General features: G+C 32.8%; 1 protein-coding gene across 2 annotated transcripts in view; it reads left to right on the top strand.

Annotated features, from left to right (window-relative positions):
- The window catches only part of VPS50 (VPS50 subunit of EARP/GARPII complex), a 120,932-nt gene that overhangs the window by 27,253 nt on the left and 76,103 nt on the right, over positions 1 to 17,576 (top strand). For both annotated transcript variants that reach the window (XM_063098871.1, XM_063098872.1), the window contains exons 10-12: positions 8,431 to 8,473; positions 9,993 to 10,091; positions 11,552 to 11,692. In XM_063098871.1, coding sequence (XP_062954941.1) covers positions 8,431 to 8,473; positions 9,993 to 10,091; positions 11,552 to 11,692 — 283 coding nt within the window. The remainder of the gene's footprint in view (positions 1 to 8,430; positions 8,474 to 9,992; positions 10,092 to 11,551; positions 11,693 to 17,576) is intronic.

The following is a 17,576-nucleotide window of genomic DNA, read 5'->3' on the forward strand; positions in this document are numbered from 1 at the left end:
AATAGAAATCATTTACTGTATTATGATTATATAAATTGTATTATCTGCAGAACTAAGTAGAATGATTGTACTTATAAAAGAAAAAAAGTAATCCTTTGTCTGTAAATGAAAATCAAGGTCCATTGGTGCTCGTTTAATTTCTGTTGAACATTTTTCACTTTCTCTTAGGTCCTACTCAGCTGCTATCATTTCTTATATAATATTTCTCTTTTGTATATTCCTTTGTCTTGTTCTGTTACAGTTACCTTTTTGAGAGTTTTTTGTTTTTGTCTTTTTGGTACATGAGAGGTAAACTTTCAGAGTTTGGAATTATCTTAATTTGGTCCATATACATGATTGAAGGAAAAATTTTTTTTTTTCCTCAGGAAAATGGAAGGCATTGTTCAGTTGTCTTCTAGACTCCTATTTTGTTAGACAGAAGTCAGATGCTATTCTCATTCTCATTTCATCATTAATGGTATCATTTCTTTTCTTTAGAAATATTTAGGATTTTTTCTTTTTCTTCGATGTTCTACAATTTCACCAGTGTTCTGGAAAAGTCATCTGTGTCAAACTCTTCACTCGTAGATGGTGGAACAAGAATGGAGGATTATTTATTTAATACTTATCTGCATGAGATGCTAGGTTACTTATTATAACAAGAGGTTTTGAATTTTATTTGTTCTTTAGGAGTTGTAATAACAGGCAGTTAATATGGGGACTGTGGGATAACATGCTGGTAAGGAGCAGAGTATACAAACAAAAGACCATCATAGATGTTCACTCTGTGAATGGCTCATCTCTTATAGTCCTGCAGGAATGGGAAATACTGACATTCATAGGAGTGGAGAAGTAGAAGCTAGGCACTATTAGCTAAGGTAGTAATAGATCTACCTTAGCAATCTAGGTAAGGTTTAGCTAAGGTAGCAATAAAATCTAATAAATTAGATTTTAATAGTGTTTTCTCACTAAAGATTTTTTTTTAGCTTTTAAAAATTGAATCATGATGATGGTGATAGTGATGATAGTTATGATAATATCTGAAATTTTTTGGCTTTTACCATGTGTCAAGCATTATCCTAATGATTTTCCTTATCTTGTTTAGTATTTACAGAACATTCCTCAGAAGTATTGTTGTTGTCTCTATTTTATAGAAATTGATGCTTTGTAAAGTAAGTGGCAGAGCCGAGATTTAAACTCATGTCTGTTGGAATGCAGAACTTGTGCTATTAACCACTACTGCACTACACTCTCTACTAATGTAATAGCTGTTATATAAAGGGGAAGCTCATGGCTAGTAGGCTAATTTTTATTATTCTGTTCCAGTGACTGAATTGTGTGCTTATTAGAGTTAATTGTATTTTTTTCCTAATCTTGCTTTACCAGTTGTCTCTGTTACTGTATTTATGTTAAGTAAATAAATTAATGAAATGAAACAGGTTTAAAAAAGAGAGAGCAGTAGGTTTTATTTGCAAAACATTGCACTTAATTATCATCAATTATAAAATAATATTGAAATTCCAGATTTTAAGAAGGCTTTCTAAGAAGGAATTATGAAATGAGACAAGTTTTTGAAAGTAAGTTGAATGTGTTGGAAAGACAAAACATATGTTAAAAATAAATTTCCTTTTGAATTTGTTGTAGTTGAGACAACTCATAAAAATGGGGAGATATAAGGTAACTCAGTGTGATTTGGCATTTGGATTTCTTTGCATTTCTTTTTAAGTTTCTGCTTCACCTGAGAGAAACTGAAACTTGAAATTGCAGACAATTTATTTGTGATTTGGATCATTTAAGACTAAGAAGTTAAAACTCCAGTTAAATGAAAAGAAAAGGCATTGGCTCTAAATCAAAAGATAGATGAATGAATTTCATTTGTACAATTTTAGTTAAAATATTCAATGCACATGTAAAGATACACACATGTATATGAAAGTACATCAAAGAGTTTGTAGAAAAATAGAATTGAAAGATAATGCAAATCTTTCTATGAACTTTTTGATATATCCTCATGTATATATTTTCATGCCTTATATAATGATGTTTCAGTCAACAATCAACTGTGTATATGATGGTGGTCAGGGCAATAGGCTATTCCATATAGCCTAGGTGTATATATATATATAGTAGGCTATACCATCTAGGTTTGTCTAGGTAAGTCTATGATGTTTGCACGATAATGAAATCACCTAATGACTCATTTCTCAGAAAGTATCCCCATCATTAAGCTATGCATGACTTGTGTGTGTGTGTGTGTGTGTGTGTGTGTGTGTATGTGTGTGTGTGTGTGTGTGTGTGTGTGTGTATAAATCTTTCCTGTTTTCACTTTGATCAGTTGACCAACTAAACAGTCTTCTGCTGAACTTTAGCAAAGGGTTGCCAAAGTTTTTCTCTAAAGGGCCAGATAATAAATATTTTTAGTTTTGTAGACCATAAAATCTCTATTGCAACCTCAGTATTCAACTTTGCCCTCACAGTCCAGTAGCAGCCATAGACAATATGTAAACAAATGGATGTGGTTGTGTTCCAAAGAACTTTATTTAGAAACATAGGCTGCTGGCTGGATTTGGCCCATGGGTTCTGATCTGTGCTCTAGAATTACAGTTCATAAACTTTGGAGATGATTTGAACATTTAGTATTCTTAGGAATGGACTCTGAGCTTTGTGGTCTCGGTTAGGTGAGGGCTTTCTGAATAGAGTGAGGATAGAGATCTAGCTAGATCCAAAGTGATCACAGTCTGGTCATAACTGTTCTGCAGGATAATGTACATACTTCATAGTACCTCAGGGTTGTTGGTTTAGCTTGAAAGTGTTTGAGAATCAGGTTTTCTCTGAGGTCTGTTGATAAATTCTCTGCTTCCTGTGAGTATATCGAATAGATTGAAACTACTGGAATAGGCTCTGATCTAAACAGACTAGAATTTTCAGGGGCCATGGACATATATTATAAACCTGGAAGTCCATTTACTTAAGTTCATTCTAAAAGTCTTAGAACTTCACTGAGCCATATACAAAGTTGTGGTAATTGGGTAGCTGGTGTTCTGCACATAATAAAATTATGAAGTATTAGAGTTGGAAGCAACCCTTTTGATCTTGCCCACCTTTATATAGGAAACTGATGCCCCGAGATATTAAGGGACATGACTTAAATCACATGGCTTGTTAATAACAGACCAGGGAAAGATCATTAAGATGTTAATTATCTTTGTACCACCTTGTCTTTTTGTATGGTCATACTTGTACAAAATTCTGATTTATATTCTCCCTTTCTAGTACTCATTTTTGCAAATATGTGTGTATCCTAGATTAGCTATTTAAAAGAACTCTATTAATTATTTATGGATATGTTATCTTTAATACGAGGGTATTTCAAAAAGTTCATGGAAAATAAAATTAAAAGATAATATGAATCTTTCCATGAACTTTTTGAAGTACCCTTGTAGTTTCTGTAGTGATGGTAAAGATGTTCTGTAGAATTGTTTGTTTCACTACATTCAGCTTGCATATAGCTTTTAAAAGCTTTTAGCCTTCCATCTTAAAACTATTAATTTTTTTGTCCATATTGCAACTTTTATTTGTCAAAATGTTTATGAATAGATCCTTTTAACATACTTTTATTAACTGACTACAATGGCTTGAATTCACAATTCTGAATGATGGCTAAGGGCTTCTTTAAAAGCCACACAGTTAATGTCCACTCCTTAATCATATAATTTGTATATATATATTTTTAATTAGTGGTAAACTGTTGTCAAACTGCACTTGTACATTTAAAAGCATTTTTAATAAAACCAAATTTTTGATTTATAGATTTTATATTTATAATCTTCTATATGCTAATTACATTATTATGTTTGCATTTAACTCAATACGTAGGATTTAGAATCATTTAATTATAAATAATAGCAGCAATAAAAACATCTAGATTTATGATAGTTTTATAAACACTGAAGCCCATTTTTTTTGATAGAGAAACTGAAGAAGTCATTACTCTTACCTGTGAATGAATTTAGATGTATTTCTTCTCCAAACTCAAAATATTCCCTAAAAGAATATGTTTACCAGTTCTGTATTACTCATTATTCTAGTTGTCCTTGCCTTTCTGTGTCTTTCTCTATGTGAACTTTTGAATTCCATCTGATAGAAGAGTGGAACTAGCTTTAGGTCTGCTCATCTGTTCCTCTTGTTAAGGCACCTGTAGACTCAGAGTCTAGTGTGGTTCTTTTTCTTCTAAAACATTCTCTTCCCTTTCCTTCTCTCTCTATAGTTTTTTTTAATTGAGGTAGAATGGCAGTAAAATTTTGCCATTTTTCTTTGAATTGCAAATTTGACTCAGCCATTATTTATTACCTGCTCTGAATCAGGTAGTGAATTTAGTTCTGGGAGTCACTGGGGAATAAGCCACAGTCTCCAGGAGCCTTGTGCCCAGAGACACAGTCACGAGTATTCCTTACTATAATGCAGGGTGCTGTAAACAGAGTATTGTGAAACTTATGGGAGCAGTTAGTTAGTAGGGGAGGAATTCCAGAGAAGATGGAATTTGAATTGAGCCTTGAAAAATAGATGGACATTTGTGAGTGAGAAAGGGAAAAGGGATAGTCTAGTTATTATGAACACTGTGTGCAAGAACAGAAGGTGTGAAAGTCTGAGGTTTATTTGAGGAACTACACACAGCCCATATGACTAAAATATAGTCATTGAAAAGTGAATGGGAGGCTAATTTTTTCATGTCAGATTGTTAAGGGCCTTACATGCTGTTCTAATTTGAGGCTTTTTCCTCAGTTAATGGGGAACCACCAAAGGTTTTAAAGCATGAGATTACTGTGATTTTATTTCTGCTTTACTTAAGAGCTGCAAACTCAGATGTCCTTATGGACCAGGCAGGTAACATAAATGTGAATCTGTCAGATGCAAGACCATAGGGAATGGTAGGGCCCAGAGGACTGAAGAGTACTTGCCTTCCCTGAAGCCTTTCACATACAAGCTGTTCGTGTGTGTCTGCCAAATCACAAAGAATATTGACCAAATCCAAGGTGAAGTTAGATCCCTGCTCTGAGCTATCCCTGGCTTTTGGAGGACATTGTCCAATGTTTGGTTGATGGTATTTGTCAGGCAAACAGATGGATGGATTAAAGGGTGGAATGTGTATGTTGTATGCAGTGATTTTTTAATAGGCTGTTATAATAACTTAAGCAAAAGATGATAATGTTTGAATTAGGACACAGAACTGAGAAAGGGTACGCATGGGTGGATATGGGAAATACTGAAATGAAATGGTAGTATCATCAGGATTTGATTACCAGTTACATGTGAAGAGAAGGAAGAATTAAAGATGACTGAGATTTCCAGCTTGGATTGAGTGAGTTATTATGCTATGAATCAAGACAAAAAACATAGGAGAAGGAACAACTGTGGGGAGAGAGAATACTGATTTGTTTTTCTTTGTTTTGTTTTGCATGGAGTATTTAGTTCTTTCTAAGTTCTAAGGCATAATCATGACTATCCTTTTTGAGGTATTATTTTGGGCCTTTAGCTCTCATTCTTACTTTGTTCATTCATTCACTCATTCGTTCATTTATTATGTTTTGGGCAGGAATTGTCTTAGAATCATTTTTTTAAGGAAAATATCAGTCCAGACTAGTATTTCCTTAACCTGTACCTGTGGATTTGGCTATATTCCTGGCATAAATCTTGGTTAGAGATCTTACTTTTTCTAATAAGGTATCAATCCTCCACTGTCAATTGCCAAAGGATATAGTTTTGCTCACTAATTGCCAATCCTCAACCTCAATCCAAAGTATGCTTATGATAAATATTACTTGTAGAAAATTCCTCTAGATGTTTGGACGTTTATCTTGGAGACCATCAAAAACTAGGTACTCATGTTATATTAGTTGTACTTTTCCGAAAAATTGCTTTATATCTATATCTTTGTCTCTGTCTTGCTCTGGTGTTATCTCCTAAGCTGCATTGAAAGGTTCTATAAGAAGCAAAGCACAAGGAACTGATTATTGTATATCCTGTAAGGTATTGTGAAGGGCGTTGTGCCTTAGGAAATAAAAGGTTCCCTTTATCAGGACTCTGGCAAAATTTATGTCAAACTTAATGTCAGCAAAAGTGATTTTTGTTTCTTTGTTTGATTTTGATTTTTTGCCCCTTGAGCTACTGGTATATTTTGATATTATGAATGCTGAATTGTATATTGTGGCCCTACCTACTTGCTTTGGCTGCTAGGAATTTGAGAGTCAAATTTATAATCAGCAGACAGCAGTTATAAAAAGCCTGTATGATTTTGATATATTAAACTACACTGTTGACTTGTTCTAACTATTTTAAAAAAAATTTAAGTATGTCTTTTTTGTTAAAATATTTTCTCATTTTTTAATTTTGTTAGATATCATGAATCTTTTTTCGTAATAAGATAAAATAATTCTCTTAATGTCAGTTCTGTTGTTTTTTTTAACTGACTTAGTGAGAATTAAAGGGGGGGAAAATAAAAACTAGATTCAATCACATACCTAAGTGTATAACTCAATAAATTTTTACAAAGTAAACATATAGTTATATAATTACTACCCAGATATAGAAAAAGAACTTTCTAGTACCCCAGAAACTTTCCTCATGGCCCATCCCAGTCGTTCTCTCACGGTGACCACTGTTTAGGCTTCTGTCACTAAAGTTAGTTTGCTTGTTTAGAGCTTTAAATAAGTGGAATCATATAGTATATACTCTTTTAATTGACTTCTTTTGCCCCAACATTATATTTTTGAAATTCAGGTCATATATTTTCATTGCTGTAGGATTTCATTGTATGAACATATCACACTTTACTTAATCATTTAATTATTCATAGATGATTATGATGCTTCAAGTTGTTGCATGTTATAGGTAATGCTACAAGGATTATGTGTGTGTTTCTGTTTTATATATATATATATTCAACATACTCCGCAGTTCTAATCCTATATATATATATATATATATATAGGATTAGAACTGCGGAGTATGTTGAATTTCAATAGATATTACGGTTTTCCAAAGAGAGTGTAATCAATTTTCCCCTCTTTTAGCATTGAATGAATGAATATTTGTTCCACATCCTTGCCAGTATTTGGTGATGTCATTTTTAATTAAAAAAAAATATTTTTAGCCATTCTGGTCATTTGTTACAATGTTATTGTAGTTTTAATTTGCATTTCCTGAATGACTAATTGACTTGAGTGCCCATTTATGTGTTTATTAGTCAATTGGATATTCCCTTTGTCAAGTATCTGTTCAAGCCATTTACCTTTGTCTTTACTGTGTTCTGTTGATCTCCTTATGTATCCTTATGTCAGTACCACACTGTCTTATTGCTGTAACTTTATTATAATCCTCAACTTATTTTAGTACGCGTCCTTCAACATTATTCTTCAAGATTTTCTTGGCTATTCTTAGCCTTTTAAGTTTACACATAAATTTTAGAAGCTTCTTGTCAGTTTCCATAAATTAAAAAAAAATCTTGCTGGGATTTTGATTAGAATTTGAACTATTTTAGGAGATCATTTTGGTGAGAACTATATTGAAGGTTTTAATCTATTATACATGGATATACAGATGGTCCCTGACTTATGGTAGTTCACTACGATTTTTTGACTTTACAGTGGTGTTGAAGTGATATGCATTCAGCAAAAACCTTACTTTGAGTACCCATACAACCATTTCATTTTTCACTTTCAGTACTGTATTCAATAAATTACTTGGGTTATCAAACACTTTATTATAAAATAGGCTTTGCGGTAGATGATTTTGCCCAACAGTAGGCTAATGTAAGTGTCTAAGCATTTTTAAGGTAGGCTAGGCTAAGCTGTGATGTAAGTCAGGTATATTAAATGCATTTTCAACCTAGGATATTTTTCAATTTACAATGGATTTGTCAGGGTGTAACTCCTTGAAGGGTGGAGGAGCATCTATACTTCTAGTATTTAAGTCTAATTTATTTTAGCTCAGTATTGTCTGGTATGTTTTTGTTATACTTATTCACAGGCATTTGGCTTTTTTAAATGGTATTTTTAAAAATTATAGTTTCTAATTTTTTGTTCCTAATATATAGAAATTAATTTTATTTTTGAAATTTTACTTTTTATTTACATTATACTTTTTATCTTAAAAATTTGCTATTAATTTTTAATTCTTAAGTGCTTAGTTTCACCTGTAGGTTCTTTAGAGTTTTCTACTCACACAATTCTGTTGCTGCTAGCAATGACTTGTATTTCTTTCTCTCTAATCCTTTTCCTTTTATTTATTTTTCTTGCCTTATTGCATTATCTGTAGATTCACCAGTGTGTCTTACTGCTCATACTATTGATCTTTGAATTTGTTGATTATTTATTCAGCTAGCATGTCTTTATTTAGCATTTAGTTGGTCTTTTTAAAAGGTAGACATATCTAACTCTCTGTTTTATTTAATAGTGAACTGAATTCAAAGTTGCAAGATACTTTAGAACAAATTGAGGTAAGAAGGGTTATATTATAATTTAAACTGCTTTTTCTCTTCAGGTGTTTCTGAATAGCATAGGTGCAACATTATGTTTTGACTTTCATGTTATTACCAGTGTTTCTAGATCACTATATCTTGTTATTTTTCATTTGGAATAGCTATGTGTAGTCAGGTTAGTGTTAATCTACTTGTGAACTCAATAATACTTTTCGAATTATTAGATCTCAAAACAGTACTTAAAGTATCACCATTTCCAGAAAAATCCCCAAACTGTTAGTTATAGTTATGTTCTCATGCACGTTATATTATAGCTAAAATATTTCCTCTGTATTAATTATATTTTGATTATCAACTACTTCTCTTTTTAGTTTAGTGAGTTAATCTACTTATGAGTAATTGTTGGCTGATGAAAACCCTCCTAAATTACTAAACCTGATAGTGATATCTCATATAGTTCATCAAAAATGTACAAACTGCGCCAAGCCCGTGGCGCACTCGGGAGAGTGCGGTGCTGGGAGCGCAGCGATGCTCCCGCAGCAGGTTCGGATCCTATATAGGAATGGCCGGTGCACTCACTGGCTGAGTGCCGGTCACGGAAAAAGACAAAAAAAAAAAATGTAGAAACTGGAGAGGAAAAAGGTAAGTCATTGTGAGCATGAAGCCTTGTTTTTCCTCCTACCCATATTCAGAGTTCATCTGTGTCCTTGGCAGTCTTTGCAAACTGTGTGTTTATGTTAATAAATTTAACTAGAATTATTTAGTTTCTTCTGGTATTTTATTTTATTGTTTTCCTGATAAGAGTACTTACAAAAGTTGAGGCTAGACTTTGAATGACCTTTTGTGAAAGTAGTTTTTGATTTTAAGTGCAATTATTTGCTAATTGTAAGAATGCTAATTTATTTGATAATCACAAAACAGTTGGTTTGAATCCCTTAAGTAAACAATTCCATGAAAATTTTTTTTTTTTTTTTTGTCTTTTTCGTGACCGGTACTTAGCCAGTGAGTGCACCGGCCATTCCTATATAGGATCCGAACCCGCTGCGGGAGCATCACTGCGCTCCCAGCACTGCACTCTCCTGATTGCGCCACGGGCTCGGCCCCTTCCATGAATATTTTTAATGAGGGCTTTCTATTGAGAGCTCAATATTTCTTCACTTTTAATATACAGTATTATTCTGTGCTTATGGAGAAAATCATTATTTAAAAATGAAATCATTGAAATAGAAACCCATAAACAAAGTAACACACTTGGATATAAAAGCCTAACTATTGAGGTATGTACTTTTAAAGTCAGTGTAGTTTTGTTGAAAATTGCTATTCAGTGATTACAGAATGATTGTTTTATTGTTTTTCAGTAGTCCCACAAATTCAGTTTATATAATTGTAAGATTTTAGTTGATGCTTGAGGAAACATAAAATTAAAAAAAAAAAAAAGATTTCTTAAGAAACTATCATACTTACACTAGGCATGGGTTTCAAGACATAGAAAACCTAATTCCTTAACCACCTCTTGCTTTCTCTTTGAATTACACAGGAACAGCTGGATGTAGCTCTTTCCAAAATCTGCAAGAATTTTGACATTAACCATTATACCAAAGTTCAACAAGCTTATCGACTTCTTGGAAAAACACAGGTTAGTTTCAAAATGACATTCAATTTTTTTCTTAATTAGGAATCTGTTGACCTACATGATTGATTAAGTCTGAATATTTCTAATGTAGTGTTCTTAAAAAATTTCATTCAGTGAAGTACATTTTTATGCTGAATTAACAGTGATAACATGGATGTTCACATAGACAGTATTATATTGATACTGAAAGTTTGTTCTGAACTGTGAAGTGTTTGTCGGGTTTAATATTTTCACAGTTTTATGTAGGTTTATAAAAAGTATATTATAGGATAATTCAGTGGGAGATGACGTGTGGTCTCTTATATACCTCAGATCTTGGTCCTGAAACAAGGCTTCTTAATTTGGAGCTACATGGGTTCCTAGATAGACCAGCATGACTCCCTCAAAATGGCTTGTAAACTTTTGTTCGTTGGGTACATTTATCTGTAAAATAGGTCCATTGCCTTTATTAGATTTTTCTCACAGGGTTCTATTATCCCCCAAATGTCGTAACTTCTCTCATTATGCATGGCTTTTCATACTCTTAACTGTTCAAGGTCTTCCTCAAAAAACTTGAAACAGGGGCCATCGTTTGCAAGGTAATTGTATCTTCTGTGTGTACAGGATTATACATTTATGCAACTTTTAAACATAATAGATGTAAATATTTTCTTCCCTTAAGTAGTCCCCTCTCTTAGAAGGAAATTTAAGACTTTACCAAACAATTTAAACTCTATTTACATTTTAAAATCTGAATAAAAAAATTCAGCTGTTTATTGTACTTCATTAACTTGTGTGACTTAAGCTATACCTAGGAAAAAATGCAAGAAGAGAGACATTTGGCAATTTTGAGGGACATGTTTAAAGATCTTTGAAAGTAGGATTATAACTTTTAATTTTCTCCATAAGATTGTCTTAGATTCATGAAATATTATACCTACTGTGTGCATTGCTCCAGGCACCTAAATGTAGGCCCTCATGTATCTTACCTTCTAGTTAGTGATATAGACATTAAAGAAATAATGAATATGATGACAGGTGGGAACAAGTGGTACAAAGAATTATAAATCAGGGTATGGTGATGGAAAGTACTGATTTATATAGGATAGTCAGGAAAGGCTTCTCCAAGAAGGCGGCCATTGAGAAGTGTCCTGAATAATGTAAGAGAATGATTATGTGATGGCAGAGGGGATCCAGAGGTGTGATTATGTATGACATGTTTGGGAAAGAGTGGGATGAATACCAGTTAGAAATACGGAGCAACAGAGCAGTGTTCACGATTCAGATTAATCTTGAGTGGTATGTCATGGTTATGTGAAGGGTTATTTGCAAGTAATCTACACTGTAGTTATAATTCTGGGAATAATAGTGATCTTTGTGCTGTAGCTATAATTGGTAAATATTTTTCCTCTGTGTTTTCCAATCTGTTGAATTTGTTTATTTTAATAACATGAAATTATGTTGTGTGTTTTTTCTTTCCATAGACAGCAATGGATCAACTTCATATGCACTTCACCCAAGCCATTCATAATACTGTGTTTCAAGTTGTTCTTGGTTATGTGGAACTGTGTGCAGGAAACACAGATACAAAATTCCAAAAGCTGCAATATAAAGATCTCTGTACAGTATGTAGTAACTTAATTACTGTTCATATGTTTCTCTTCTGGATTTTAAATTCATATTCCCTTTTTCTTCACACTTACTATTTGAAGATGCTACTAAAACAAAAACAAATATGTTTGCCAAAAGTTTTCTCCCATATTCTTTTCCTCATAGAGAAACTGGAAGACTCAGTTACACAAATGGTAAAGGCTGCTGAGATCAGAGTGTGGTTACTTCTAAACTGACTTTCTACTCTCTCATAGCTTCTTTTACTCTTCTCTCTCAGGCTCTGTTTTCTCTTCTGTGATTGCATCTAGGGTGCTTTTAAGCAATCATGTTTGCTGGTTTTCCATGCAAACTTTCAGTCTTTTTGTGTGTGTACAAATGCTGTCTCCGTCAGCATCTGTAACCAATTTTTCTTTTTTATTCTCAAAGAGACATAGATCTTTAGGTAATATAACCCAACAAGTGAGAAGTGGACTGATTTGGGCTCTTGTTTTAGAAATAGGTCCTGCTGATGGGTTGCTGTAGAGTATGAGGAAAAGAGAGTGATGAACAACTGGGAGAATGGTAGTGTCATTTGCTTTTACAGGGCATATGGGGAAGGAGTAGGACTGCAATGGAAAATTATGAGTTCTGTTTGATACCTGTTAACATGCAAGTGGACTTGTTGAAGAGGCAGTTGGATGAAAGAAGCTAGGGAGGTTAGTCCTGAAGTTATAGATTTGAGAGTCATTAGCGTCTACTTGTAATTAAAGCCATGATACTGGATAAGAAGATTGGGGGGAAAGGGTGTAGATAAAGAAGACATGAGGGCCCTGGGCCTTGTAACATTCAGGGACTAGATAGGGGAAGAGAGGCTAGAAGAGTCTAAGAAAGAGCAGCTAGCTGGGTAGGAGGAAAACTTGGAGATGGTGTCACAACAGCGTGAAGAAGGAAGTGTTTCATGAATGGAATGTAAACCTATGTCAGATGCTGCTAAGAGTCTGAATATGGTGATGTTACAGAAATGACCACTTGATTTGGCAATATGGAAGCCATTGTTTACTATGTTCTCTTTCATTCTAGGCTAGGAATGCTCTGTGTCTCTCAGTAGAGACATCCTTGAGTTTTCCCTAATGTCATCTCAGGAAATTGTAACAGTTCTAGGAAGTAGATATCTGTTCTCTTTTGTAGTTGTGTCCAGGTATTAGTGTGAAATGAAGCTAGTCTTATTCTTCAGTGAGTTTATTTGCCAAAAGCGCAGGTTGTATATCTGTCGGGTACTAGAGAAATTTTCTTACTTGAGCTACAACAAATATTTGTGAAGGGTGTGATCATATATGATGTGTTAAAGAGTAAGTTGATAATGACAATGGATGGTTGTTAATATGGCTAAAAATATGTTTTAAAAATATTTCATAAATCATGAGGACTGTTTCACAAATTTTGTGATTATCTTTAAGTGTGATAGAATTATGCAATTACATCTTTAAATATCCAGTTTTAAGTACTGCTATCGTTATAAATTTTTAATAATTTTCAAATTTGTTATTTATTTTCTTATTCATATACATTTTTAGTTGGATAGTATATATTCTATTTAAATACCAAATCTATTTTTTGATTCTATTAGTGTTGCTATCACTTATAGATGATTTAAATGATAAAGCAATTTATTGCTAGTTAATGATTATTCTGTTAAGCAAAAAATAACTCTTAATAATTAAAACAAACAGTTTAAACAAATCAGGTTTTTGTCCTTTCATCTTTACTTTAGTTAAACCTGGTGTGTGTTGTGTGTGTGTGTGTAGTATTTTGTTACCACTTTTATATGCTTTTAAATGTCGAAGATTTAGGGTACTTCAAAAAGTTCATGGAAAAATAGAATTAAAAGGTAATATGAGTCTTTCCATGAGCCTTTTGAAGACTCCTCATATTTGTGCTTATGCTTCTTCAGAAAGTCCTCTGTGCATTTACATAGTATAAAGCTCAAAGTTGTACTTGGCTTATGTTTTTATGAACAAAAATTTATACTCAAGATATTTACCATATCATTACGTTTCTTCTGAATTTCTTTTATTTTTTAAAAAAGCTGAGTGTGTAATCTTTTGAAGTGGCTCTGTATATTTAAATTATCAGATAACAAATAGCTTATCCTTGATTTAATCTTGGGTAAATTCTTGTTAAAATTACCCTCAATAAACTTTTGGTACATCATTATAAAGTTATCCATATGTTTGTGATAGTAGATGAGGTATACTCGTATATAATTAAATTAAGGAAACTGATTTATTAATATACTAGAGCTTAATCATAGAAAACACACACATACAACAGTAGGCACACATATTATTCATCTAACGGAGTTAGTTGTACATTTTTGGCTTATGTTCAAGCTGTGGTAATACATTAGTTGAAATAGTTTTGGTTTGAATTGGTGAGAATAGTAGTAGCAAATGTTAGCGATGGCTTCATGGAGGAATTTCTTTTGAAGAAAGGAGTTAATGTAATGTGAATATTGTGATACATATTGAGTGCCCATTCTCTTTGGCATTATTTTTGATAGAAAATTAAGGAAGTTCGGAAATTATCCTGTGTGTCCTAGAAATTACCCTAGGAATCCCAGTCAGTGCTGCTATAGGCAGACAGGGATGGAGACATATATTTGAAACCTGTTAATTTATTTCATTATATTGAATCATATTTGACATGTTTAAACTAGGTAACATTAGGTAGAAATTATTTCTTACCAGCTCTATTTATTTAGTATTTAGTTTGACAAAAAGATGTGAACTTATAGTAACTGATTCTGTAAAAGACAGTGGTTAGCTCAAGGAAAAATAAAGGGAACCCTTAGAAGTTGAAAAATAAGCTGATGAAAGGAAATTTAAATATGCTTTCCTAGAGAGAAAAATATCAAGTCTCTGGAATGGCATAACTCAGGCAAGGGAGATAATTAGTGAAGGAGCCTTGTATTAGAATGTAAGGTTCTTAATTTCTCAATATGTGGCAGGGGGGAATCATATTAGTCCTGATTAAAAATAACTGATAATATTCACCAAGGATATATTTGTGTGAGAGCAACCATGGCAATGGAGTGTCAGATAAGCAAGAAGCAGCAGAATGCTCGGGGGATATGGGGGTACTTCAAAAAGTTCATGGAAAAATAGAATTAAAAGATAATACGGGGCCGACCCCGTGGCTCACTCGGGAGAGTGTGGCGCTGGGAGCGCCGATGCCGCGGGTTCGGATCCTATATAGGGGTGGCCGGTGCCCTCACTGGCTGAGCGTGGTGCGGACGAAAGGAAGCCAAGGGTTGTGATCCCCTTACCGGTCATAAAAAAAAAAAAAAAAAAAAGATAATACGAATCTATCCATGAACTTTTTGAAGACCCCTCATATGTGGAAGGTTGTTGACTGTGGCGTATTTTGGAAATTAGAAGAAACCCTAGGCATTTTGGCAGTTTATTTTCTCTACACTATATCAGTATTTTGAAGGAAGTCCTTAATCATAAATAGAGTTGACAATAACATTGAAAATTAAGATAAGTGAATGGTAAAGAGTAAGAGGGAGATGGAGTTCCTGTGAACAGACAATAATTGTGCTTACCTTAAACGGAAAGAAATTGGAAATGAAAAGAGATAATCATCTGCTTGCTTTATTCATAGTATTATTTTAAACCACTTTCATTTATCAGCTTAAATGAGCTAGAGAAATCGAAATAATTTTTTAAAAAGACCCTTTACAAAGAAATCCAGGGTAAAATTAGTGTTCTGTTTTTATTTACACTGGTGAATAGAACCAGAGTTCTTAAGGCCAGCAGAAACCTACACTATTATGAAATTTCTGCCATTTGTTTCCTTTACCATTGCTTTGAATCCATTGCCCGCATCACAAAGAGATGATTAAGTTTTGTAACAATGATATGGTAATTACTCTGATTTGATCATCACACAGTGTATACTGTATTGAAATGTAATTCTAGTCCACAAGTATCTATAATCAATGCATTTCAATAAAAAAGTTAAAAATAAGTAGTTGGTTTTGAACTTTTTGAAATCATTTTTCGATTGAATATGCTTATTTTTTTCTTTAGTAAATCATATTTTCAAAATGATTTAATTAGAAGCATATTTTATCGTGTTATAGTTTATCTTTCTGTCTGGTTTCCCTGTTTTTCTTGAATGTATTGGCTTATTGTTTTTAGACCATTTAGATTCTTCTAAAAAAATGTGTACATTATTTTGAAGTCCAAATAAATGGCTAATACTTAGCAGCAAAATCTTCAAATGAGAATTCAACTTCATTTATTTCTGGAAAGGGTCAGTGTAGAGGATCATAGTGGTAATTTTATTTACTTAAAAAATTAAGCCTTGCTTGTGATTGCATTTACATTTTTATGTACCCTGTGTGTTTACACCTGTTTGTGGAGAGATTTACAGACACCATGTGGATGTTCTTTATTTTGTGACCTTATAGAGAAACTTTTGTGTATTTTTAAAAGTTTATGAAGTATTCATCCTTTTTTTTTGGATATTTGTAACATTTTTTTAAGCAGGCTGATGGGTTTCCCTGGGGAGTTCCTTTCAAGATGTTAATTAGAATGTTATTCATTCATTTTATGATAATGGAGTTGGCTAAGCTGGCTAAAATATTTTGAGCCATTTTTCAGTTGTTCATTGCCAAATGATCTTAATGAGCTTTGAGTTTGGTTTTTGAAATAAACTTGATAATGCATTAATACTTTTGGAAAAATATAATGTTTTTTTTAGAAAGAACTTTCAAAATCATTTCAAGTTTTCGCAGAGTCTGGCACATTGTAGGTGTTTAGTAAATGTTTCTTGAGTAAATTGGCTTTCTATCTTTGTCTCCAATTTGTGTAGTGTTGACACAATTCAAATATGATTAGGTTAAGTGGGAAGGAAAGAAAACCAACATACTGAGTAACTTTTCTGTGCCATGCACTTTTATAGGTGCTTTATATGTGTAGATCATACAGAGAAAAAACTAAAGGCTAGTCTAATATTTCATTCTTCTAGGCTTTTAAAGTTTAATTCTTATAGTACCCATTTTGTGTAGTACCCATTTTGTTCTGGGTACTCATTTTGTTCTGGATTCTCTATAGAATTAACTGCCTCTTTCTCCTTTTTCTTTTTTCTGTCTTAAACTAGTCTGTTATGTATGTTTTTATGTCACTCACACTCTTTATAGTTAGACAATATAAATTATATAAATAGTTGCTAGAATTAAACAATCATTAATTAATATGATGCTTACTCTTAAAAATATACATATTTTAAATTATACAGCTAAAGCATATTGTTAGAAAAGACAGATAAGCAAAAAGAAGAAAATAAAAATTATATATGTCTGCATGCAAACCTTGTTCTTTTAACATATATATAAGCAGATAGCCTTTAAAAGTAGCTGTATATGCTGTCTTATAACATTTTTTTCCCGCTTGCTATGTTATAAATAATTTTTCATTTCAGGAAATACGCTACCCACATAACTTTTAATGGCTTGACAGTATTTCAGTATAAGAGATCCTACAGATTAATTAACTACTTTCCTGTTCTTGGGTATTTTTGTTATTTCCAGTTTTTGTCATTATGAACAACACTGTAGTAAATATTCTTAAAGCTGCATCTTTGCACACATCTTTAATTATTTCTTTAGGATAAGTCAGAAGAAAGGAAATTACATTGTCGAGGTTTTGCATTTTAAAGGATTTTTTGTTTGTATTTTCAAAATTGCCCTTTAGAAAGTGTGTTTCAATCTACACTCCTGATTAGTGGTGTCTGTATTTATCCCTTTTCCTGAACACATGGGTGTTATACTGGGACATTTCATTGATTGTTGAGGTTAATTTGGTTGATTGGCTTGGATAGGTGAGTGGACTTTTCCTTTCTTGCTGAATGCAA

The sequence above is a fragment of the Cynocephalus volans genome, chromosome 6 (assembly GCF_027409185.1).
Source record: "Cynocephalus volans isolate mCynVol1 chromosome 6, mCynVol1.pri, whole genome shotgun sequence".
In the NCBI taxonomy this organism is placed as follows: domain Eukaryota; kingdom Metazoa; phylum Chordata; class Mammalia; order Dermoptera; family Cynocephalidae; genus Cynocephalus; species Cynocephalus volans.